Consider the following 27191-nt stretch of genomic DNA (forward strand, 5'->3'; position numbering starts at 1 on the left):
GTCAGCCAGGCAACATGAGAATAGATCTGTACTCCCAAACTTCTGCACTGTGAGAATGCCACAGGTCTGCAGGCAACTTCTCTCTTGCCCCTGCAAACATTTTGCTGGGACATTTCCAGGTGTTATCATCGGGTATTTAAATACCTATTTGGAGACTAGCCAGAATTTAAGCTGTCTAAAGTCAGTCTGCCAACTTTTCAGCACAAAGCCCTTTCTAAAGAAGTCTGGTGGACACCTCCTCCATCCAGCAACCACATAGCATTCTTGTGACAACTGCTACGGTCACTGGGAATGCTTGCATGGAAAAGTGATTAGGGCTGTTTTAAGTATGCTGAACTGTCTATATCATGCTAAGCATCTTGTGATTTCAGAGTTAAGACAGTTACACAGTCTCCATCCCTTCTCATTTGTTCCAGTCTAAAATAGCTCCAGATCAACTGTCAGTGATTTGAACCTGTAGCATCTCACTTATCATTTGAGGACCTCTGTTCCAAGATGGACAGTAACCTCAGCCATTTCAGATCACAATTTACAGTTCCCTGTAGAAGTGTAACAATCCCCCAAAGTGAGTCCATATGTTTTTATTTGACCAAGGTAAGAAACACCAGTTGCAGCTCCAGCACACTAGATACCATCTCCACTACCTGAAGCCTCAAAGCACAAGACACAGCTATGAGGAATAGCGCAGGTACAGCTGCTTGAGCCTTGGGGAAATGGATGGACTGTGTCTCTCTCAGCCCTGTTTTCTGCGGATCTGTACTCCTTTTATAAAGAACAAAAGAATAATGGGTCCGGAGGTGGTTTCCGAAACTGAAGCAAAGACTGGTTTCCAAATTAGCAGTTTGAAGCATTTGGTGGTTTCCTGCCTACAGGGTTTTGATCTACTCTCCCTATCACTTCCCTCGGCCACTCATTCTCAACCCACAGCACCTCCCCGTCTCAGTAGTGCCAGCAAGCTTGGTTTTGTGTCCGCACTATGAACTGACCCAAATTACAGGTCCCCTTCTATTCCTTTTCTCTTCATCTTCTTTTATAATCCAGACAGATTCCCTGATCTGATTCCTTGTGCAACCTCACATTGGCTTTCAAACATACTCTGAACCTCTGGCCTCCTTGCCCATCTAAAGGCAACAGTTACAAAGGCAGAGTGATCACGAGTCGTTTCTAAACTGCTTAACCAGGTTCTTCAAAGGCACTTATCACAGACCAAGTGGTAAAGAGTCAAAAGGGGAGTTTTTAAATGAGGTTAGAATATTAGATTGCCTGTTTCTTTCTCTGTGATCCATCACCACTATACCAAAAACAGCCAGGTCATAAAGCAGGCTAGATCTCTCCAGGACTTGGAAGCCACATGTGAAACTGAATCTTGTTTCTCCAGCCTGAATGCTCCTGATGAATCCTCATTCACAGAAGCGCACACACTTTCACAGCAGTGGTAGAAATCAACAGCTATTTTGGTAATGTGGAAGGACAACTGGGTTTCATCCGCCTTATTAAATACGGCCAGGGCCAGGGCATGAGATCAAGCACTGGGGCCATGACCATTTAGCCTGTTTATTTTGTTAACGGACTCTCTAGTATGGTTTGTGCTTGGATTAGCTTGCTCTATTCCTTGGAAGGGAGGAGAGTTGAGTAAGACAACCTAGCCACAGGGAGGCAAGCTGGGGCATGCCACTTCAGGTCCGAGAATATGCCCTGGCCCATTTTATTTAAGTGTATAGATGTAGTCAGTGATAGAAGAGAGTTGTCTGTCTGCTGGATCACAGCAGAGAACATCTAACTGCTGGGGGAGATCTATGAAGGCTAGAAGATCATGACACCCTTCCAGTACTGGCAGTTAGAGATGACAACTCAAAAAATAAAGAACAAAATACAGAATGATTTGTTCCTGATATCCATCAAAGAACACGACACTTCAGAAATAACCAAGGATCAGATGTGATAAACAAAATAGGATACTGAAGAACACAGGCCAAGGTCAATTATCCTAAAGTTCAAGTTTCAGTATCCCACATTTTACACTGGTTATTGGGAGAGAGGGTTTGTATGTATACGTATGCACACAGGCATGCATATATATGCATACATACACACATAGACACACACACACATACACACTCTAACTAGTCAGCAATTCAGAAACTAAAAATAAAAATGCCATGGGACAACTTATTTGACCTTATTTCCATTTATGCAGCACCATTTTTATCACAGCTAGAACAAGTCCAAGCCACTAACTGGAAAACCAGGAAGATAAAGTTTCCTGGAGAAATATTTACAAAACACTCTTTATTCTATAACATTCTTGCAGCAGCAAAGTCAGCCAAATGATTCACACAGTTCTACCTAATGTGAGAATTAATATCTGAAACAGGATTAAAATTGCTGCAGAGGCAAAAGCACTCAAAGAGTGAAAACTGGCTGTCAGACACATTCATATTCAAACCTCTACAGAGGCTGTAATCCCAGCAAGCACTTCTACCTATGCCTACCCCCGTCACTGAACAGAAGTCTGGTTTGGCCACCTTACCAGACTGCTAAGATTTTAGGCCATTATTTATATTTTAATATCCAAACCATGCTGGGTTTATTTACATATGAAGCATCCACAGTTCAAGTGGCTAATGATTTTGTGTATTAGTTTCCCCCTCCAACCTCCGCCTGTAAGTTTGGGTTTGGATTCTAAAAGTACTTGTCCACATTGCTATCATGCACAGATTAAAAACATTTGCTGCCATGGTAATTGCTGTTTAGAACAACTGCAGGCTTGATTTGGAGACAAGCTACCAGACACAGCAATCTGGAAATCTTTGCTTTCTACACCCAAGTGTTACTATTGAGTGACTTAAGTGCAAACATATGGCCCCTGCAAGGTGGTAGCTGTTACCTCACATCCACCACTTAGCACGCAACTCCTGCAGATACTCAGAACGAAAGGTAGACTAAAATCAATCAGTACAGATGATGGAGTATTCTCACTGCTTTATTACGGAGATCATACTGCCAAAAATCTGCTTGGGGGTCTTCAAGCCCTAAGCACCCAAGGCAACTTAATGAGGGGCTAATCTACCATCAGAGGGAAAAAGTCACGTACTGAAATTGTGAATAGGGCTAGGAGCAATAATTACACAGTGTCTCACAAAGCGAGCAAGAAACATCAAGTGACGACAGCTAGTCAATGAAACACAGTCACTATTAAATGTAAAAAGTGGGAGGTTTTATGGTTTTGATGTTCTTTTTGCAGAACGACAGGCCAAGGAGCACCCTGTAATGGGAAGGAAGGTTGACAAAGAGTTAGGAAACAATGGAAAAGCTGCATTTACAGTCTGTGCACTAATTTGTGAGGGTTCATCTTCTCTGGTTTTCATGTTCCTAGCTAACCGCGGTCACACGGAGAAATGCAAGCGTTATGAAGTACCGAGGAACAGAGGGATGAGCCTAAAAATGAAAGCGTAGTTTGCTATGAAAAAACAACTGACTTGGCATGAACAGTCTTAAAAAAAAAAAAAGAAAAAAAAACCACCCCCCCCACAGAAAAAACAACCTGTCCTCACTTTCATCCTAGTCCTTCCAACCCTGTCATCTATTTACTTACTTATGCCTGATGCTCAAATGTTTCATAACATGGAGTTGCCCTCCATGACTAGCATTTTGTCGGAGGAAGAGAAACCATTAGCTGAAAGTCCACGGTAAAAAAAACTTGTGCTGAAAAGGTAACCACCACCACCACTGAAATGGAAGCTTTGCCCAACTAATTGGAAGCTCTGAGACCATTTCAAATGATTTTATTTTTTCATTTTCTAGTAATATCTTCATTAAAGCAACTGATGCTTCTGGAATGGTGGAGCTAGCGATGTTTACCCTAGATGATTTAACAGGATTTACATGACGATTTCTACATTGGTCACCAGAATTCCTGAGCGTTTGGTTAAACACAAGAAACGAGATATTTTAGCTTACTGAGGTTTAAGGGCAATAGGTCAGTGATGACCTTGCACCATGGCTGTGGTACTACCCAACCAAACACTGGATTCTAATCAGAATTTCCTCTGCATGCCTTTTACTCACCATCCAGCCACGCTGTATTTGAGGACACTGCCTTTCTTATGACTTGTAAGAGTTCATTGCAAAGTGCTCACGCTTCTTGGCTGCGCAGTTAGGGATATCCCATCGGTTAAATGAGGGGGAAAAAATGCATGCAATATTATCATAAGGCAGGAGGAATGCTATAATCAGCAGCGCAAGTGCAGCAGGGAACACTGTAGGAAAGCGCTTCACAACTGACATTTGAATGCAGCTGTTTGGCACTGGTAGCTTCATAGCTAACATTTTCTCCAATTTGCCTGGTTCTCCGAGAGGCTTACGTACACGTACCCTTGAGTGTCAGGTTTTCTATCAGCCCATCCATTTTCTCCCCTCTGCCCAGCTAGGAAATTTAAGTTCCTAGGTCAGTTGGTATCAATCTAACTGGACTGAAAGAGAAAAGAATCAAAGATATTGCATTCCTACATGATTTATTAAAGCTGGGGGCTAGCGGTACTTTGCTGCAAGGGCTGCCATTATTGTGGACATGGGGAAATACACGCACAGACACCTCCCCACTACCTACAGGCCACAAATCGATAGGAAACCACACTTTATTACTTCTTTTGGTCACAGGAGAATTACACTCTTCTGGAAGATGAATCAACTTAGACACCTTGTTCTAGCCCCAATCCTTCCTAAATCAGCCTTTTATGGCATTGGCTCTTTCCATAACCCTGATGGGACAACCATTTCCTACACTGACTTCTGAGCAACCGTGCTGCCTGGACCCTTCCACAGCAGTACTCTGGGGCTGGGGCCAGCATCGCTACCATGAAGAGAATCAAGATTTTCACCCTCAGGTGTTTCCTTTCATCACCATTGCAAGGCCACGAGAGACTGAGAAAAGCCCTTTGCCAGGCTTCTGCATTTTCACTTGGGAATCTTCCATCCCTAGCTGCTGCATTTGGCACACCTAGGAGCTCCCACCACTTCCTTCGGCATTTGCTAGGTCCTGCAAGAGCACTCAGACTCATCACTGGTACCGGCTGAGAAAGTGAGGAGGTCCTACTAGCTTGCATCCAGGGAGCCTGCAAAGCTACACGACGGGCAAGTTAATGCCACTAGTCACAGCTCCGGCAAAACATTCGTCACTTGTTTATATGCCTAACGTATACAGAGGGGAAAATGAGTCAGTCAGTGCATGCAGAACATGACTGTTTTTAAAACACTTGAGAAATTTAAACATTCTCAGTTTTATTCTCTAAGAACTTATTTGAAGGGTTCCCCACCTACAGCTAAGCTGGTGATCAGTAGATCAGTGATTTACCACGGAACGGTAAGCACAACTGTAAAAACTACTGAAAAAAGACCATTTTAGCAGGCGAGGGATAGCTCTGGATTATCTAAAAACTCCCAAGAGACATCCCACTTGCAAACTGGAAGAAAACACAGGCTCCCACCCGTCCTGGGTTAGACGGTCAACAGCCCAGGGACAAACAGCAGCAGACTGCTAGGCTAAAGTTTCCTGGGGTCAGGGACTGTTTCCATTAACAAAAAAGCAGGGGTTAAACACCCTTTTACATATTCAGGGTTGTGCTTTTCTTTTCTCTCTTTTTTTTTTTGTTTTTAAACAGACAGCAATTTGAGACTAAATGAGCAGACAGTGCACATCTGATTTGAGCAAATACAGCGCTCAAATTAATGTAATGTCTGCATCTAAAATTAGCCAGCCTTTTTTCCAACTAATTCCTCCAGGCTTTGACGATGGCATGATAACTTTTCTTGACTAAGAAGAGACTGCCTGTATAATGACACGGACTTTGGAGAAGTTCACGATAGCTTTGGCATCACGTGAAAGGCTATTAACAATCCTGTTACAAAATGTTCCAGCTTTAAAACATCTCAGTAGCTTAGGACACCATCTCCGCAGTCTGGGGAGGACCACTACCTTGACTTGGCAGTGTCTGCTGTTACAGGTTGTTTTCTTCATTTTCTGCAGTTGAAATTATTAAAACGTAGCACAGTTCAGCACAACCCCGAGGCTAAAGGCCCCGCTGGGTAGCAAACCTAGGTTTCACAGCAATATCAAAATGCTTTTGGAAAGAGTGCAGTTTAACAAGCTGGTCAGGTTTTGCCTCATTTCCATCCGGGAGGTTTTCTCCTAGCAATAACACACTGCGTGAGTGATGTTTCTGCCTACTGCGACAGCAGGGCAGGGAAGGAAACTCCTATTACAACAACTCCCTATAACCACTAATGCAAATAATCACAGCACAAGGCCTCTGCGAACTCACGGTTTTGCTAAGACCTATTGCCACAGGGGAACCTTCCCAAGTTTTATGCAAACTGGCCTCTTTTCAAAGCAAACCCCAGAGATGGGTCTCCAAGGGTAATACAACAACCCAACAGCAACAAGCTCCGCTCAGAGCCAGCGCCGAGCAGGTCTCGTGTAATACAGAAACGAAAAGGCTGCTTACTCTGAGTGTCTTTGCAATCGGGGAAGGAGAGGATGGGGGAGAATCTGACTGAGACTTCCTGCTCCGGGTGTATTCCTTACTCCTGGTGTACAAGGACGACATGGCCTCTCAAGCTGGGTATCTTTTTGAGAAGCAGCAAGTCTCGCTTTCCCGTCGCTGGGCAGGTCCTTCTTCCAAGGTCAGAACAAACCAATTAAACTCTTCCCAGCTCTGGTAATTAAACCCTGCTGTTTAGGGTGTATAATTTTAGGCATTAACCTGCTGCAGGGAGAGCTAAGGCTCCGCAAAGTTTCTCGTCCAAGCTGAAGAGGTCCAGCTGCACTCCAGCACAGGGTGTCGCGTTGCGCCGTGGCACCCTCAGAAGCCAAGCCAGCTCCTGAGTTTTCCGCAATGGGACATTTCCTCTCATCCAGAGCCCTGCTGCAGCAGAACCCCAACGCTCCCGATGGATTTTCCCTCCCGGTGTCGCAGGAGGTGACGGCTCCAGTCTCAAAAGCCAGAGAAACGGCTGGGTTTATCTAGCCAGCGGGAAAACCCGGCTGACTCCCGAGCTCTGCTGCGAGCTCTCCGTTGTGGCTGCGCCGGGCTGTACGACTTAAGCGAAAAGCAAGAGTATAAATCAGGAAGAAACACTGGTTGGGAAAGGGGCAGGCCAGCTGAAGTTGTGTTTTGTTCCGTCCTCCTCCTTCCAGACGCCTTTACACACACGCGCGCGCTTCGCTCTTCCCTCCCCTCCGCCGCTTTCTGACATTCCAACTCCTTACGCGCGCAGCGAGGAATGCTGGCGGCAGGCCAGCAGCAAAGATTCACTTTCAACTCGGGATTTGGGCTGCCACTTGTAGGAAAAAAGGGGGAAAAAATAAAAAGAAACATAAAAATCTTACAAGCTCCTGAGGCCTCGCAGGGTAAAAAGCTGGAGGCTGGGGGCAACGCTTCGCAAAGCTGAGACCCCAGCCACCAGCCTGAGCGCGCGTTTTGCAGCCACGGCCAAAGGTGATATCCGAAAGGACGCGGAGTGGTTCGCGCCGGGAAAGGGAGTCCTCGTTCCCACGCGGCACAACGGGATCACGTCGCGTTGTTTGCTCATAAGGCAGCTCAGAGCCGTGAGAAGGAGACGCTTCGCTTGAGTAACGCGCGCTCGTTCAAAGGCGCTTTGGGGATCGAGGAGGAGGGGACCTGAGCTTGGAGGAGAGGAGAAAGGGTGGGGAGAGCATGCACCTCTTTCAGGCAACTCCCAGCTAGCTCTTTGCTGAGCTGTACTGCTGCTGTACAGCCTAGCCCGCTGGAAAGCAGCTCTTTGCAACCTTAACCGCGGCAAGATTGTCCACTTGATGGGCAGAGCAGACGGTGCTCACATCCAAACCGAACAAGACGCACAGCACCTTCATTTGATAAATGCTGGGGAAACGTGCCCTGAAACGCACGCTGGGTGTACTGATTTAAGAGCCCTCATACACTAAGTACAATCTGAGAGTCGATCGCGGCAGCCGGAAGGTTGCAAAATACTTTGTTCTTTGTTGGAAAGGCCTCAGCTCAGGTGTCCGTGCTGGACCAGCTCCAGTAAGCCAGCGTTAACGAAATGGCACCACACTGCTAGGGCTGACAGTGCCGAAGGATTTGTATCGATCCAGACCCCTCAACATCTGAACTAGAATCAGCTACTGATTCTATGCGTATAAATGTAAATATTGCTACGCTTACATGTCTCTGTTGATCTGTAATATTGCCCCTTTGTAGCCTACTGCCAGGCAATCACACGGTAATTTTACTTAAAACACATAGTTGTGGAATAGGGCCTAGAATAGTGGCTGATTTAATTTCCCCCCCCTTTGCAGTACTTTTACAACTCAGAAGCGATGCAGCATTGCTGTGTGACCACGGAGGGAGGGAAACGCAGCTGTGGGATTATGAACCTTTAAGATCCAGTTTCTACTTGATACCCCATCAAGAGAAAGGATGGCACTCATCATTCATTGAGTGCAGGTCAGAAAAGTTTGGAGAGGTCTAATTTTGCTTAGTACTATTTTTGCATTCCCTTTTACAGGTGTGGAAATTAAGTCGAGGCACATAAGAAGCTAACGACAGGCACCCTGCTGCTCAAGGAGACCCCAGCAGGATCTTGATCTTTCGAGCTTCTATCTGCTGCACTCATCATCCCCATTCTCCTCCTCTCACGACTGTGTGGAATTTGACTCTGTCATGCAGCAGCAACAAAGCAATTTAGACATTTTTAAAATGCATATTTATAGAACATGCATACATATGTTAGCCTTTCACACTAGTCCTAGCTTCTGGAGTATCATACCACTGCACGTAATTGAAACTGGGCTAACCTGCAGGGCAACCAGAGCACTAGAGTGGCACAATAACAAGTCTGACAAAGCCCAGCTTAGTCACAGAGGTGGAGTTAAATAATTCTAAATTGCAAGTTTTTTTTTTTTTTTTTTTTTTTTTTTTTGCTTTCTTTCCAGGCTGGTCCTAGACCAACAATTGTGGCATCCCTCCATAGTCGTGTTTCTACTGAGGTGGGGTGAGCTCTGAAATCAATATTAAAGTACAGAACTCACAGCTTGAGCCTCAAACCAAACCAAAAACTAGCTCTCTATTTCCTACTAATTAAAAGTTAATTAGTCATCCAGTGCAGATGCCTCACACATTGACAGAATGCATCTTGGTGGAAATAACTCATTTTAAAGAGAAGGGCTAGCATGAAAATTAGCATAGCTATTAGCCAGAAGAAAGTGAGCAGGATGAGATGCAATATGGCAAAATATGCCAGGTTTCATCACTATTTCAATAGAAGTGCCTAATTTATGAATTTCTCCCTGCCATCTTGTACAGTTTCCTTTCAAGTCTTCCCCTGTGTAAGTATGAAACCTGACTCTTCCTTTGCAGTTCTGCTGTCTTCACATCCTGATGCTTGTGTATTCAAGGTCATGGTTTAGATCTGACTGTTTCTGTCTCTTAAGAACATTCCTAAGTTAACAACACCCTGTTCTGTGCTCTGGATGTAGAGGTGCTTGTTCTGCTTAGGAATATTTATACAGCTACCAGGAAGACATGCAAATAAATCTCTTCCTGAGAGTTTCCACAAACACTGAATGCCAACCCCACCACCATGACATTCTGTAGAGTCTGTAACTTCATGCTACAATGTATTTGCTGGCAACATCATCTTGAAGTTTCTTCTCATCCTTGAAGACAGTAGCGCAAATATGTTCTATACTTAATCAAGACTATTGCTCTATGATCACTCTTCAAAAATAATCTATTTTCCTGCAAAATGGTTGCCCTCTCCCTTCCTAGAAATTTCAGGCAGAGTCAAGAACTGGATGCATAAACAAACTTGGTAAGAATATCTGTGTTTGTACTCGATTAGACTGTATTTTTTAAATCAATTTGAGAGGAGGACCCATATCCAGGAAGATGGTATACAAAAAGGAGGATTACAGCTGATGCAAGCCCATAGCATGTTCATGGGAGTACAGTGGAGAAGGAAAGAAGTCTTCTTGGGAGACTAGAACTCTAATAAATCTAGTACTGAAGGATGAGAGAGATTATGTGGTAGCCTTGGGATAATTTGTTCCAAAAGTATCTCCTCAAAGTCTTGTCATTTTCCATGTCAGGTTTACTGCAACCTCTTGAACACCTGCGAACATCCACATAGCCACTGAATTACTTCCCTTTCCATTGACTTTTCTTTCATGTCTAGCCAAACCTCCCTATCTCTCCAAAGCAGGCAGTGTTGAAGAGCACATGCCTTTCTCCAGCTGTGCAAGGCTAGCCTGCAAGGCTACACAGCTCAGCTGATGGAGGGTGTGAGCTGAGGACACGAACCAGGGCCACACAGCACCAGGATGCTGTCCACCTTGTGCACCTTCTGGTAGGGTCTCTTTGGCTACATCTCTGTTAAATTAAACAAAACAAATTGCAAGCAATGCAATACAAAAATGATGGCGTTGGACTGCAGGTAGACAAGATGCCAATTATAACCCAGCTGGAGGAGCAGTGCAAAGTAAGAGAAAAGGGCAACATGCTTTTCCTTTGAATCACTCAGACCATTTTGCTTATTTGTCTTTGAGAATCCGCAGATCCCCGACCCCGGCACCCCTACCACCTCCCCTATCTGAAAGTAAGACTGCAATAAACCTCAGGACACTGCTGGTACCTCTTTCTACAGAATTTTGTTGTTTGCCATTTAATTAAAAACCTTCACAAGCCTCATTTCTGGATGCTACACCTGCAGGAGAAGAGTGCACTCTTTGTATGTTTAGTCATGCCCTAGTTCAGGGAAATACTGAAATCTATATTTCATTTTTTATGCAATACTTAAATCAATTCTAAAGCCACATTTATTCCCATGACACTTCTCTGAAGAAACTGAGTGAAATAAACTATCCTGGCAGGAGTTTCCAGGAGCCAGGCTACAAAACCTCTACATGTCTGTAAAATAACTCTTCTGGGTCTAAAGTAGTTTGTAAAAATGCCAGAGAAATTCAGTTTAAACATGAAATAACCATTAACTATTGAAGTATTGGTGCAGGCCAGAGAGAACAGACTCTAGATTAGATTACCAGTTGCTTTCACGTTACTCATTTGGCATACAAAATAGAAATCCACAGTGCAAGGTTATTTATTGCACCTCTCCTTTGTAGTAACAGGAATTTAAGGAAGGTTTATACTGTGGGAAAAATTTAATAAATCATACGACTGCATCCACCTCATCAGGTCCTATATTTGTGGTTATTTAAGATCTAAATAATGGACAGTCTTTGCACATGCTAAACTGTACCATGCTTTCTACCAGGAAGCAAATCTTACGGCTTGCACTCGTCTTCTACTATGCCTAAAGCAGACATGGGCATTGCTACTGGTAAAGACAGAGCCCATGAGGAACGTGAGATTTGCTCTGACATTAGTCAGAAATACTGTCTTGTGCTATCATCAGGTGTTCCACAACCAGATGAAAGATTACAGACATAGCTGATTGCTACACCCCGGTAATCGGGGACAAATCGTTTGCTCCCCTATGTGGGATCTGGCTGTAAAAAGTCATAAGAGCATTATCAAAAATTTTGAAGCAGAACTCATGTGCAAAGAAAAGTCTGAATCTTGCACACGCTGTTCCTCTCACACATCTTTATCCAGTGGTCCCATCACTTTCTGTGTAAAGAAATTCTGCTGGTTCTCTAGGCAAACTGTTCATTTCAGTGCATAATCGATTGATCTGAAACTCACAGCACGATCATTTGACCCCAGAGATACGATGAAAAGCCTGTCTTAAAAGTTGCAATAATAAACCTTGTTTCTTGCCCAGTCAACGCTCCATTATTTATGGACTCTAATCCAGTTTGCAGAAATACCGTAACAACTAAACCAGCCAAGTGCTGGTTATGTGGGACAATTCAGGGTCAAAGCTGTATTGACTATAATACCCCACTCACTGTTATTCTGGATAATGAAAAGTTGGTTGAAAATACACTCTTTATAAAAACCACTTTAAAACACTGTAAATAAATCATGGCAAAATTATATGCAAGCTTTAACAGGTTCAGTTATAGCTTCTCAAGGTTTATTTAGAACTGAAAAAGGCAGCAATGGGTATGTTCTGCAACAGAAGGCTGAAGGACTGTAGCAAAAAAATTACTGGGCAGGCAATAAAAGCTCCGTTGTAAATGTGATGTAAAGGCACTGCAGCAGTTTGCCATAAATGGAATACAAACCGTAGAAGTGAATAGGCTTTCATCTGCAGTGCACTGCACAGGATTCCCATGAACAGACTTGGCATTATGTCTTGCAGATACAGAGCTACGCAGAAGGAAAGGATCCTCCTAACCTCCTAAATGCACACATCTGATTATCAGCTGACACTCTATATTTGCACGTTACAGTATCATACGTTCCCCACTGTTTTTTTCCCGTCACTAAATTTATCATAAAAAGGCTGGAAGGTATGCTCATCAGACATACCTGGATTAGCATTAAGCAGCAAAAGCAGATAATTTTAGTGTGGGCTGAGAATAGCACATTTTAAAATATAAAAGCTTCAGGATTCTTTTATTTTTTTTCTTTCTTATAAACACAGAAAATAAAAAGCAGAAGTGAGTTAAAAAAAAAAAGTAACATTCTGAACACAGAAATGAAGTTTCAAATTATGCATGTGGGAGAAAAGTATTCCAACAGTTCTGTAGAGCAGAATTAACTTTCAAAAGAATTGACAAGATACCTTGAACAGTCAAATACAGCATTTGAAACAAACTAAAAGAATGGGTATTTACTAACAGTTCTAAGGGTTTCCCTAACTTTAGAGGTAGGGAACTGCATTTAAAGAAGTTTGTGGAAGACTGAGAAGGATTTCATTCTCTTAAGTTCATTTTCTCCAGAAAAAGACGATGTTAAGAGGTTACAGAAATAGATGACATAATGGTACCGATAATGGGAAACAACCAACATCACTGCTCTAACAGACTCCCGTCACTCGAGGGAGACAGATGTGGCAGCGACTATTTTGCCCAAAATAAATGTCTCCAAGACCACAGATTTGATTCCACTCATGGCTGTAATTGCAATCATGGTTATGAACCCAGAAGCCTGGGGCAACCTCAGCAACTGCAGATTTTCATGCCATAACCATCGCTACGTCCGCACACCAGTGGGAGGACTGATGTCTACAATTAATTTGCTTCATGGCCATCCATAACCTGTTTTTTTCTTCACAGGCAGGTTTCGTCACAAAGTCAATACTATGTTTTGTTCAAAAAGCAGCATTATAAAAACTGGACAAACGCTTTCCACAATCCACTCAGAAATCCAGTTCAGAGCACTGCCCATGCAAAAATCTTATGATTTCATCAAATTGCTGCCATTAAGGAAAACACAGGGTTAGAAAACAGTATTTTCCAGTAAAGGTCATTCAAAAGTCGTGCTCGGAAAGCGTTTATTGATAATTTCCCTCTTCCCCAATTCAGCTTTCTTACAATAGATGGGAGAAGCACAAACATGTTGAGTTACAAAAGAGGACTGTAGCAGCAACTCACAGAGATGCCAACAAGCCTTATTGGGGAAACAAAGTGAACATCAGTGTAAGAACTAAATGTAAACGCAGTCATTCCAAGCTAAAAGGGACTTTCCAAAATGTGACATAAATAGAGAAATGAAAATCTCAGACGGAGGGCACTCGAAACAGAGACATGCTTCATTCTGCTCTTTAATCTAGGTTCATCAGATCCTGCATATCTCCCACCCAACCCAGCTGCCCCACAATTATCAAACCTCTGTGTTAGCTTGTGTATGGAGTCAACCAGCTGACACAAACCAATAGTTTCAGAGTCACTGGCCAAACAAATGTATAACTTCTACATATTCTTATCTTACTATGTTTCAAGCCTATTTCTAGACTTCCTTCTACAGCAACAACAGGTTGTGGTGCAGCGTCAGAAGGTTATGCTCACTCTCAAGGATGAAAAGTAGGAGCAGTGGAAAAAAAAGACTATACAAAACCAGTGTCCAGCATTAGCTACATACTAGGTATCTACTATAACGGGTAAAGAAAATGTATTGAGGAGCAAAAACCAAAGATAGTTACGAATTTCTGCCAGGAAGGAGTTTTACAGCTTAATGATTCTATATCTTGACATACCAAATAAGAAAGTAGCTTCTGCCAAACAATGTTACTTACAGGAGGGAAACTCCACCTCCAAAAGCAAACAACAAACAACCACATTTTAAATACAAAACTTCTTTCTGAACAGAAGCATGTAGGAGAATATAAATGGAAAGAGTTGCAGAAAGCAACCTTTTAATAACAAGGGTAACAAACAGCATCAACACCCTTGAGTCACTGGAATGTCCAATCTTTTCCTACAGGGTCGTTTCCAAAGGGCACTTTATTCTCAGAGGGCTTGACTTCAGTTTTCCAAACAAATGTAGATTATTCTTCACTCCTTGTTAGCCACAGGGCAATGCAGCTGCTGTTTTTTACTCCTTCTAGACACATCTGGGACACAGATCATTCACTAACCAAGCATGAGAATACACCATTCTGCCTGGTCCTTGCAGGCAACAAGGCCTAACTGCTTCAGAGGGGCTTTGCCACAGACTCACAAAAAAGCATTTACCAGTAGACTGATGAATTAATAATAGAAAAGAAAGAAGCAAGTGAGATACATTTATGAGTTAGCACCCACTGAAGCCATCTCCAATTGCCTATATGCACAATTTATATAATTCTCTAAGGCATACATCTTGATAAACATGACATAGCCATTTATGACTATATAGACATCTACTATTGTATCCACGAATAATTCAGCTAATTGGATTTTCTTTTTTTTTTGAGGATATCTTGAACTACATCAGGAGGGATCCCCTGGCCTACTAGAAGGCTGACAATGAAGTACGATCGTCAGCTCCCAGAAGGATGGAGAACCAGCAGCAAGTAGTTAAGTGTTAGATATACTTTTCCTTTCCATAAAGGAAATTTTCAAAGTAGAAAATTATTAACATAGTTAGATATATTAAAAAAAAAGATGGGATGTGTGCCAGGGAGCAACATCAAGGATGCCAGGGAGAATCCTGTTCCTCAGGCCAACTGCTCCAGGCCAGTAGTCACCCTACTTGTGAACGGTGCCCTCTCCAGGAGGCATCCACACTGCATTGAAGATTGCTAGATTGCATATACATGGCATAGATTTGCCTTATGCTGCCAAAGTACCCAGACTGCCATTGCATTGCTCTCAGTCCTATCTGGAGCGAAAGCAAAAGGATCCCAGGACACCTGTGAGATGGCTCCTATGTAGGCAAAAGAGCAGGACCTTGCTAACCTCAGCTCCACAGCTTTAAAAGAAATTACTGACAACTTGGAAAGATTAGTCACCTTGAACTAAATTGAAATTGTGAGGGTAATTTACTAAATAAAAACTCACAGTTACCTTAAATAGTTAAGACTCCATGACCTTGTAAATCATTCCTGGAGGTCTCACTGTTTTATTTCATCCCCCTGGGACCTGGAGATCGGTTTTTAGATGGTTTTGTGTTACTCATCTCCATTGTGGACACTGCTTCACGTTACACCTGCCTAATCAAGCAACTTGGTGAATTACAGGAATTAACCTGAATATATTTAGCTGTAATCTTGCAGTTTACATAGCACACTTGGACCGCTTGGCTTCAGGCACAATGTGCTCTCCAAATGCTGTAAATAGGACCAGGGCAGCCGTGCTGATGGCTTAGATGCTGTTTCACAGGGAGAGTAGACAGCAAGTCTCACATTCCTCCCAGAACACATAAAGGTTAAGAGAAAAAAAAAAGAAAAAATCAACACAGGCTTATTAGGCTGAAGAAATCATGAGACAAATTATCTGCACAGACGTAAAAAAAACTTTTGTAGAAATATTTGCAGAACGCCTCTTAATTTCTATAGTGTCTCCCGCCTCCACCTCCCAAAGAATCCAGGGCACTGCTAATGCAAAAAAACTGTTCCTCGGCATATTAGAAGCTTTATGGGAAAAGGCTAACTCACGTTCTTGCAGCAAATTTCTGCTATTTTAGACTCAACTTTATATTGCTAGTTGCATCTCCTTTTCTCACAGCATACACCACCCATTGTAGCATTTTGTTTATAAACAAGACTAAACAGAGGCAAATCTCTCATAACGTTATTTTAAACATAATTAAATGCCCTATAATTTAACTATAGTCATGCAAGTGACACACAGTACACCACCTACGTTACCCTGGACATGGGCCAGATGGCTTCCCTCCCACATCATACTGCATCTATGCTAGAAGTAAATATTGAAGGGTAAAACCAGGGAAGGGAGAAAAAAAAATACTTGCATGCTAATTCCCCAGAAGGGACCCTGGGCTAGTAGCACTAAGGCCTATGATAAACAGTATCATATATTGATATGTAGATTAAGTGATTTCCCTTTCTGATCAGCTAGCACGCACCTATTTTGTTCCCGTTTAGTAATCAACTTTCCCTTGTATCTCAGCAAAACAGCGCAGCCTGCGAAGACATACCTTACCATATTAGGCAATCCGAGTCCAGAAAGTGGAAGACTCGGATCCTGCCTTAGCTTAAAAAGACAGTTCACTGTCATGTCTGCAGCCTGCACAGTGCTATACTTCGCTTTGCTGAAACAGGGGAATAAAAGGGTGATAAAATAGTAGACTCTGTGGTAGTTCTCAGGACTTCTAGGGCTCCCGATACGTGCAGTCTGACTATAACAGGTAAGGGACAAAATACTAAGTGAAACTACTTTTGATCTTCTGGTTGTTTATCTATTTATAAGGATGAATTTGATAAACAGTCTAATTACAAAGGCTAAACTGCATTCCTCCATGAAAAATAATATGCCATTAAAAGCAAAAATACAGGTGATAAATAGAATACATGAAAATCAGGGCTCCTGAGTTATACCTCTGCAAGAGCTCTAACATCATGACATTTAGTTTGTATAAAGAATTTTCCAGTTCATTGGTCTTCCCTTAGAATCCACAGAATCAAATTTAGAAATTCAGTCCTTCTGTGCTAAGAATTCAGTTTTTATTAGCATCTAGTTGCATCTGGTGATTTCATGTTAACACTACAATTAGGCAGAAAAGGTAATGTTTACAGAGTGCGCCGAGTGATGTTTTGAAGACTTTAAAATACTGAAGTTTCATAAATCAAAGTACAAGAAGACAGGGAAGGAGCTTATTTAATACACTTACTGTGATCTAAATCCATAATCATATGTTTCAGTGTTACTCCTGCATAAAAGTTAATCCCATTAATGTGTCTGGGATTTAATTGCGCTATATACACTGTCCTAGAGGAAGTTCACAAAAGTAGATGTTTTCTTTGACTCTTCTATTGCCCAGAAAGTTGTTACTTCACAAAATGACACTCAGTGTATTCCACTGTATTTAAACCTTTTTGTAGGATGTTGCAATAATCCACACAATTATAAGGCACAATATTGCACAGAATAAAGCATTACAAAATCTGAACCGCCCATGATAAACTGTACAACACATAGGTGAGGCACATTTTTAATGCCACTGAAGAGAAAGGCAAGGAGATAAAATTCTTCACATGATTACTGGTGTTTTTCTACTTCTGTTAGGCACAGTTTATCATTTAAAATGCACTTTTCTTCCCGGTGCATGCCCGATTTCTGCTGCTATGTCATAGGGATGGCAGAAATCAGCTACGAGTCAAAACCTTTCCAGAATGTTACACTGAATTATTCTCTTTAGTCCTAATCATTATCCCCTAAATGCTATATCCAAAACTAGAGCCATTAATTCGTATAGAACTGTAAGGATTGTCCAGCTAAAACTGCGATCTCAGAACTCCTGAATTCTCATTGGTATTTCACAATTACTGGCTTGCAATGAGCAGGAAAGGATTCCTGATACAGGTCTATCCACTCTGTCCAGCCTGATAATGCTAATGTGATCCTTGAGGCTCTCACAATTTTTACTTTCTGAGTAATGGAGACTAGACTGAGGCCAAATTCTTTTCTCATCTCTGGTTTGAGCTCAGGTCTCCTCAAGCTGAACAAAGGCTCTTTCCTTCATACATTCTTCCCAGTAGAACCATGCAAAAAAAAGTCTCCTAAAGCTGCTTCCCCAGAGGTTTCTTCCAGCTGAAGTTCTTGTTCCCTTGAACACTTATTCCATAATAAAACTTTGTCTAACCTTCCAACTTTCCACAGTGTACTCAAGCAGTCTACATCACACGGAGAAAGGGAGAGCTGGTAGCAAAACATATGAAGGTTGCCTGACACATCCCATTACGAGACTGCTCTCCGTTGCCTGCAACTCAGCCAAAGCTTCTGGGCTGGTTTCCCACACTGGTGCTCATAAGCTTCAGCCAAAATAATTCCTGCACTTCTGAGAATTAGAACAGCATGTATTTTCTCGATTTTCAAAAACTGCATCTACCTTTCCTTGCTGAACTCCAGTGCTGCTCATTTTGGAAGAGGGAATTCAAGTAGGGCCTTTTTTGGTGCCTGTGAAAATCTGCCTAATATTAGCCAAGATATAAACACTGGGGAAAAACATAGCTGCTTACATGAACTCAGGGGAGCTTTCAGAGTTCTGCAAATAAATTGGGACACTTCAGTGAGTTCAAGTTCACAACACTAACGTGGGCACCTGCCAGCCTAGAACTGCAACTTGGTTATTGATGAATGAATAATTTTTAATTGCACTTCCTGCTTTTTTCTAGAACCAAAAAAAAGGAGCTGCTGAGTGACTCTTGCTGAACTGATGGCCAATTAGCAAGACAGAAATCTCACTGATCTGAGCTGTAAAATAAATTGAGGAAGAGTGATCAAAATAAGATGCATGACCCTGGTGGCAAACTGTAAACAAAAAGAACTGGAAACTGGATAAAAATAATAGGGCTTGGAGAAAGGGGGAAAAAAAAGCATCAGCGGAGTGGAAGGAGAGTCTATACCAGACTCCAAAACATATGAGGTGCATAAGCAGAAAGCAGGGGACTGCTGCCTGAAGCAGAGGCACAAAGAGGCCAAGGGAACTGCAGGGAAGTTGCTGCGCATTAGGTGGGAACCCAAGAGAAAATTGTGCAAAGTCTAAGACAGGACAATTCCACATTATTAATTCAGGGGAAAATAACATCATTAACTATAGAAGCCTGGGTGATCCTGCATTTTTGGGCAGAAACATATGCTGAGTCCTTGTTACATAGTTTACTCATGTACAAGAGCTGCAAGGATTGTGCTCAATAGAGTTTTCAGCAATTTTAGTACTAGATCCAAGGAAGTCTCCAAATCTGTAGTCTCAGTATTCTTTGGTCTTAATTTAGCTAATCTAGGACAACTTCTCAGAACTAGACTAGAGGTTCCTAGTTCAAAACATGGCTGCTGAAAGCAAAGCGTCTCTATTATTATTTTTAAACTTTACAAAAGACATTTCCTTCCTTCAGTCTCATTGCGAGACTGCAGAAATTCCAAAACATTTTTAAGGATGATGCCCTGCATGAAAGATTCAGCCACTTAAATGGAAGGTTTGACAAAGCTGTATACACCATGAACAGAATCTCCTGTGGAAAGAGCTTGGCTACTTAAAACAGGTGGTGCTTTCTCTCTAATATACATAGCAGGAAGGAATATAGTATGTTTCTCATTTGCAAAGTAAGCATTAGCAAGGCAAAGGCCGGCACTGAAAGATGAGCACATACCAAGAGCCATCCTAGCCCAAGACTACCTGTGACTTCATCTCATTTTAACTCAGTATTGCAAAAAGAGTAACAAATGTGAACTTCAAAGAATAAAACTGGAAACTTTGAGCAAAGAACCAGTTAGCTTTTCAATAAAATGATACTTCAATCCCTCCACAGTACAGCAGAGTATGCAAAAAGGTTACTACCAAGTTTAACATTTCTTGCCCAAGATCTAACATCACACAGCATGCTGACTCCATGCAACCTTAAGACTGCTATTTTTTCCAAGGTCTTTCACATACTGCTTTAACATTTTGGGAATTTAGATTAAATCCATTGTCAAAGTCACGCTGTCAGGCTTGAATGTGCTTTGGACAAAGACAAAAACAAAAGAAACTATGTCAAATGGAAAGGACTTGATAACTGTTAAAGAATAGAAGGATAATGTTCTTGTTGCAAGAACAGGGAAACAAAAGAATGAGCTCTGATGTGTTGCTTGGAAAGACAATTTCCCAAAAGGAAACAAATCCATGAGGAGACAAGAGAACAGATTTTGGAACTGCAAAAACATCGCCCAAAATAACAGTGTCAGAACAATTCTGAGGTACAAGGTCATGCACTTTCCTCAGGACACTCGAGAGCCACGTTCCCCAGACATGGCAGCTTCTGACAGCACTCTCGGTAACACATTCACCCCTGCTCGTGCTCTATTCCCTTCAGATTTGAGAACTCACTACGTGGTTCATAAAAATCAAATTTCTGAACTTAGGTCAGCCTATATTCTGTATCTTGCAGAACAAAACTCAATAAGCAATCTGCTACTCAGAAACACCTCCCAGTTTGTACTCAGCTCCTGAATAGAGCCTGAAACTCTTGTATTAACAAGAGTGAAGCCATAGAAGATCTCTTGCCACCATCATTCAAGAGAATAAAACACCAACTACTTAGACATATATTTTCACTTACCCGCGTTTCCTTTGCTTCCTCATTTCCATCAACTTCATCATCATCCTAACATGGAGAAAAAAAAAAACCAATATAACTAGGTAGCCTTCAGATTAACAAAAATTTTATCACAGCAAGATAACATACTGCTTATGATCTGAGAAAGTTTCTAATAAAGTACGCATGAGAGACTTTTTATAGGTAGGTGCTTGAGGATAGTCTTTCAGAAGGATTTCCTACAGTGAAGTTTGCTCAGAGTGCTTATCTGACCTGACCAACAGAGAACATAGATGTCAAATATATTCCCCAAAGTAGCTAGAACTACGTTGTAGCAGCCTACTTGCAACAACCTTAAGCAGAGTTAATGGTGAAAGCATTTGACAGCATATCAATTTTTCCTGTGTGTTAATAAGCTTTACAGATGGTCTGCATGCTCTTTGGGAGCAAAATCAGAGCTAGCACATCTCTTGAGGTTCTGTACAGTTGAGAATACCTCCATAGGTAGCTGAGCAGCTTACTAATGAAGCTTTTATTGTGGCATATCTGGAGTTCAGGAGCGTTGTAGGGCACCAGATTTATTTTTTAAATGTAAGCACCCAAAATGACACACATTTGTAGGATGCTTTCCTCCAATTTCTCTCGGATGTTAAAGCTAAGAAAACATCTGTCAAAATAAATGTCTGGCTGGCTGCTCTGGGATGATTATTAGATAAAGTTTGGTAATCTAGTGGCCATTTAGAAGATTAGTCTCAGGGATAGAACTACACTCTTGAAATGGCTACTGTGACTGGAGTACTCCTGAAGACTAGACTTTGGTCATTTAGAGAAAGATAATTGGTCCTTAACTTGCTTGGGAGACAAATGCTTTGACACTTGAGATGACCACAAGTCTAAAACGTCAACATAATATTGAGTTACAAAGAATATCCTTCATTCAGTCAAATAGACTCCAGGAAGAAAGAATAACCATGTCAGGCAGTTTGCACTTTGGCAGATACTTCCCACTCTCTCTCTGCTACAGCTCTATCGCTGTGCTCTAGGATTTTATGTAACAATGGCAGACTATCAGGACACATCTGATTCCATATAGAACTCAAGATACTGCAAAGGTTGTACTTGGGGTTTCATATAGAGATACCTGGAGAAACAAGCAAAAACTGAGAAATGATTTTCTTCCTTCTTTGAAGCCACTAATGTTGCTACAATAACCCTGTACATAACTGGACAAGCTGTAAAACATTTAACTAAAAAAAAAAAAAAAAAAAAGGCAAGAAATCGCATTTGGTACTCGTGCAAAAATTAAGAATTATTTGAAAATAATTGAATAATTGAAAAAGAGGGGGGGGGGTTTGAAATAAGTCTTTTGATAAGACTTCTGACATTTCCAGTAGAGCCCTGTTCAACTTATCTGTAATTCCAAAGATTCAACATATCTACAGCTGGACTGCTGGGTGTTTTCATAGTAGTGTGCAGGAAGCCTCTACCTCTGAGGAGCAGGAGGAAGCCTGTATGTCCATAGCTGGACTAGAATTGTTGCAGACTTCTTAACTATGATTTCATAGTGTATCTTCTCTGCTGAAAAAGGTGATCTAGTTTCCTACTTGATTCTCTAATCAAGGTTTGAAGGACTGGCTTTCTTCCCTCAGACTGGAAAAATCTCCTTGAAATGAAGATTAAGAGAAATTTCTATGAGAGACAGCTCTTCCGCATTATATGCTGTGTGTGTTCTCTGATGCTATGCAGGGGATCCAGATATTGATTTTATTCTTCATTGTCATCCCTTTTGCAAGGAGGGGCCAAAGGGCAGTGAGATCTGGGCTCAAAGGGAATTTGAAAATACTTCCAGTGACTCATGACCTCCTCCTTCCAAAAATGCTAGACTTTTAATCTCTCTTCTCCCATATGGGCTATTTCAGAATTCTGCAAGAACTGCACTGATTTGTGATTCAAAAACAGACCTCCCAAAGCCTGCTGTTTCCATTTTACAGGGCCAGACAGGGAAGTGATTCCTTTGGAAGTGCCAGTCTGAAATTCTGTTGGAGAGGGAAGGACTAACGTGAAATCAAATGACTCTCGGAAAAAATCTGAACCTTGCAATTGGAAGAAAATTCACCCTGAATATAACAGAACGAGTTTCTCTTCTTTAAGAAATTAAAACTCACATCTTTCATCGAGAAGATGATGCCGGTGCCTCTTCGCCTCTCTTTTGGCCGCCGCCTCTCTCGGATTGACTGTTTGTTTGGAGATTTGTCATCTAAGTCTTGATCTTCACACTCTAGTCAAGCAAATACAGACTGCTTTGGTTTCAGTGATTTACATCTGCGCTTTTGCTAAGGCACTAGGGTTCTTTTCAAAACTAATTAAGGTCATTTTGGCTTGTATTACCCCAGTTATTAAAAGAAATGAAATGGAATCCTAGTGCCCCATTACATCTAGGTCCCCACACACTTTCCTTTATCAGAGCCCAGAGAGAGAATACCCTATGTGTCCGCTCTCCCCAGATCATTCCAGCTTAGTTTTATTCTGAGGAGAGGCTGCACTAGTGGAATCACTCTCTCCAGCTCCAAGATCTAAACGCTTTCCAGACTACTATCTCAGTAAGTTACCCAAAAGCAAAAACATCCTTTTACCTCTGTTATACGGAATATGCTGTGCAGTGCTCTGGCTTGGTATCCTAGGTTAGGAACTCCATTTAAACAAATAACACCTTGTACCACTCCCCTCATAACAAGTAAACTTTACTGTGTCTGTCTGTATACACTGAAAGTTCTAAAACTCATGAAATCCCTGACTTGACGCTTTCCGATTGTTCTTTGTTCTGCTGGATACATACCATTTTTCTCCATCTCCGTGGCTGCACCTCTGAAGTCTGCTGGATTCACAGAGTCAAGACCTAGACACTTATTTGTTCGAGTCAGGTAAGAACTTGTATAAAGGAGAGGTGCTGATGTGGAAGGAGACACAGGTGTTGTAGGTTTGTCTGTTTGTACTGGGCACCTTAATCGCCGATAGACAGTCTATAAACAAACAGCCATGACAAAAAGTTAGTAGAATGAAGAGAACTATAGGATGTGGCATTGCAGGTAACTGGAAAATGGACAAAATCTTTTAGACTGCATTGTTTTCTTCACTGTTGCTAGAAGTGATGACCTCCGCTTGCCAGATGAGGTACAGTTCATTCCATCAGACTGGGGTGAATGTAAAAAAACATCGTATAGCCACAAAGGGAGAGCACCTTCCCATCACTAGTGTGGTATCAGTCTGTTTGTCCCTAGCACCAATAAGAGGACAAACAAGTTTTCTGATAGAAACGAGTTATATAGAATTAAAAAAAAAAAATAATAAAAAGAATGGTAGCAGAGGAGAAAACTGGCCTCTCTAGCTTTTCAGTTACATACAGAATATCAGTGGAAAACATTAACACAAAGCCTCAGTCCACAAGGATGGATTCAGGCCACAAATCTATCATTAGATAGAATTATTCGTGATTTACAAAGTTTCACTTTCTGGCAAGAGATAAAACAGTGATATTCTCAGTGGAGAGCAAAGAACTAGCTGACCTCTAACATCTACATGTCCACATTCCTTACATAGACTGCTGAGGTGAGTAGCATTTCTGCACTGTTCCCTTTCCAGGAAGTCTGTCCCTCCCACCTGAAATAAACAGAGATCTCCCAAGGAATTTCTCAGCTATCCTAAATGACTTCATCAAGCGTGAAACAACGAGAAGTAAGGCCAGGAGGATCACCTCCTCATCTGTACTTCTGCTCCACCGTGGCCGAGTCTCCTGTCTCTCACTGCTGTCTTCAGTAGGCTCTGCGCTCTCAGGTTTCTCACTTTGCTGCTCCTGAGCTTGCCGTTCTGCTCGAGACCGGCTGAAGGTTCGCTCTGCTTCCTGAAGGTCTGTAAGTGTCACACCCTAGAGAGACGGTAAGAGAGAAATGTCTTCTTTGTGCAATTAGACTTCAAGTCTTCCAGGTTCTACCAAGTTCGCAACGTCCAGCACACTACTATCTGGCCAGGCTAACGCTTCTGGGCCTCAACTTTAAGCTGACACAAAGAAAAGGATTTGGCTGACTTTAACACACTTCTCAGTATACACTTATGCAATCACTGGTTCAATGCAGCCCAAATATACATGATCAAACTATACACTGAAGGACAGATAAACTGCAGAAATGAGAATTTACAGTTCAAACTCATGCATACTTGGAGGAGTACTTTAAAATAACTGTTCACAGGAATTTTTGCTAGAATCTCTCTAACGTTTCACTGGCAGAAAATCTCCTTGTCCTAAGCAATAGACTAAATCATTTAAGAATGTTTTCAGCCTTTTGAGATAATGGGGAAACACTGAACAGGTGGAGAAAGTTAGTTTCTCAGATGCAAGATCTAGAGAGCTGTCAGAATCATCTATCCAAATTGTTCTATTTTGACTTAGAGGTAGCTGTAACTCTGTAGTAACATAAGAGCAAACGAACACATGAACATGAGGAGTTCCTTCTTTTTACCTGTGTAGACCTGCGAGTCTGTCGGGCCTGTCTGGATCGAGCCTTCCTCAGGGATTCTGCTTCCTCATCCCGCACTGGAGTCAGGTATGACCTAAATGAAAAAAAAAGGGGGGGATGGTGTGGGGAAGGGAGAATAGGTTAAAACAAAAACAAATGCTTTGCCTTCCTGTCTCTGCAAGCTCTAGAGCACAAATATTATTCTCTTTCATACGCACAGAAGTCATTTTAGCTTCATTTATCAAGACTACTTTCTTCTTCTGTTTAGGGACAACTTTCCTGTGAGTGTGAGATATCCAAATGCTCAAATTACATTCTCTCGACAGTCTTTAACTCGACTTTAGTACTGAACATATTCTATCATGATAAGAGTAACCATTTAGCATATTACTTGTACCATTCCATGTCCTACAGAATCACTTAAAAAAAAAAAAAAAAAAAAAAGCTTTCTCATTCACATTAAGATCTCAAGAACAAAAGTTTTGCGCAGGCATCTTTCTCACATCCTCCTTCCTGTCATTATATTCATGATCATATTTCTGCAATACACACTCTTCATCAATAATAAATCTGTTATAACAGTAATCAACTGAACTACTTGCATCTCACAAAGATATAATACCTTTAAAACTGTTAAAGAACATATTAACAAAGTGACAGTGGAGGAAATAGAGTCCCTTAATACTAAAAACCAGACAGTTGAAATACAGAGCTGAACACTACTAGATTTTTTCAAAGCTAAGCAGGTTACAAAAGAATTATTCGTATGAGAATATATAAGCTGAACTCTCTGCATTGACATTCAGAGTGGAGGAACTTAGAGAAATTCCTAAGTGAGAACCTATCTTAATGTGGAACAAGCTACAGAAACTGAGTCAACCTGAAGTTTCAGCAGAAGACATTTTAGAATAACTCAACAAACTGAACAGTAACAATTCACCACACTCATTTCTACTTCCCCCAAATTTCTGAAGCTCAAATGTGGAATGTTTAACTGCAGTATTAACTTCCACTAAAGTGGCTTCAGTTCCAGCAGAATTGAAAACAGGAAATAAAATACAATTTTTAAACAGTTCTCCAGCAGTGATAGACCACAGAGCAGTAAGCCTGATTTCCATATTGGTGAAGTGGCTTTTATCTGAGGTAAGATTAATTAGATTGGACACTTCAGTCTCGTTAATGGGGAATGATTATTAACACTGTCTCGCAACAGTGACAAGTGAAGGTGTCTGAAATGAAATGGTCTTACAGGTTTATGACTGCACCAGGATAATGGAGAAGCAGAGATCTAGATAGGTTCAAAGAGTAATTAGCCAAGTGACAGGAGAAAATCCTGTCAAGGAGTAAGCTTAATTTGTTCTTGGGCTCTTCCCAGCTGTCCACTACAGACCACTTGGACTGTCAGCAGAACATGCCTGAGACTCTGCTCACCTGAAATGGTTAAATACATTCGATCAGAAAAATCATGGCCTGAACTCCCCTGACTATAGTGCTGAGATCTCCAAAGAGTATAAGGAGAGTGTGAAGGATCATCTGTGATGGAGATGCCAGCACTGCAGACTTCTAATTGTAGGGGAGATGAATCATATTCTAGGAGCTGGCTACAATGGAGATGTCTACATCAGAGCTCGCTAGACTCACTTAACTGCACTTCCAGGGTGCAATTCATCACCTTCAGAGAGAGCCTCTAGCACAGATCCTGCGAGTGCATCGCAGAAGAGTTCATTTCTTTCCATTGATTATCCAGACAGAAACACTAGCTGTGATGGATATGCCAACACTAGAATAACCTAAAATTCAGAGAGATGACTGCCTCCCAAGAATTTGCTCTTTCATGAATGAAAAAACTGCTGTTTGATAAGGGAAAGCTGTGCAACTCCTAATTTTGCAGACAAGTAGTCCTCTTCTGCTCCCCTTTGTACAGTGCAAATGGGCTACCCAGGTACTTGCACACGAAAGAAAAACATTTTCTACAGCTTTCAACACATGTAGAATAGATGCTACTTGCACAGCATCCAGAAGTAATAAGCCACCCACAGGAAGAAGGTATTTGCAAAA

General features: G+C 41.7%; 1 protein-coding gene across 7 annotated transcripts in view; it reads right to left on the bottom strand.

The window, feature by feature from the left end:
* The window catches only part of PPP1R12B (protein phosphatase 1 regulatory subunit 12B), a 126451-nt gene that overhangs the window by 25072 nt on the left and 74188 nt on the right, over positions 1–27191 (bottom strand). For 4 of the 7 annotated variants that reach the window (XM_062595200.1, XM_062595198.1, XM_062595199.1 and 1 more), the window contains 5 exons: positions 25137–25227; positions 24374–24544; positions 23459–23642; positions 22788–22900; positions 20647–20691 (listed from right to left, as the gene is read on the bottom strand). In XM_062595200.1, the coding sequence (XP_062451184.1) occupies positions 20647–20691; positions 22788–22900; positions 23459–23642; positions 24374–24544; positions 25137–25227 (604 nt within the window). Of the gene's footprint in view, positions 1–3022; positions 3266–6503; positions 7189–20646; positions 20692–22787; positions 22920–23458; positions 23643–24373; positions 24545–25136; positions 25228–27191 lie in introns of those variants that run through there. The other 3 variants (XM_062595201.1, XM_062595202.1, XM_062595204.1) reach the window with 3 other exon arrangements.

The sequence above is a fragment of the Rhea pennata genome, chromosome 25 (genome assembly GCF_028389875.1).
Source record: "Rhea pennata isolate bPtePen1 chromosome 25, bPtePen1.pri, whole genome shotgun sequence".
Classification (NCBI taxonomy): domain Eukaryota; kingdom Metazoa; phylum Chordata; class Aves; order Rheiformes; family Rheidae; genus Rhea; species Rhea pennata.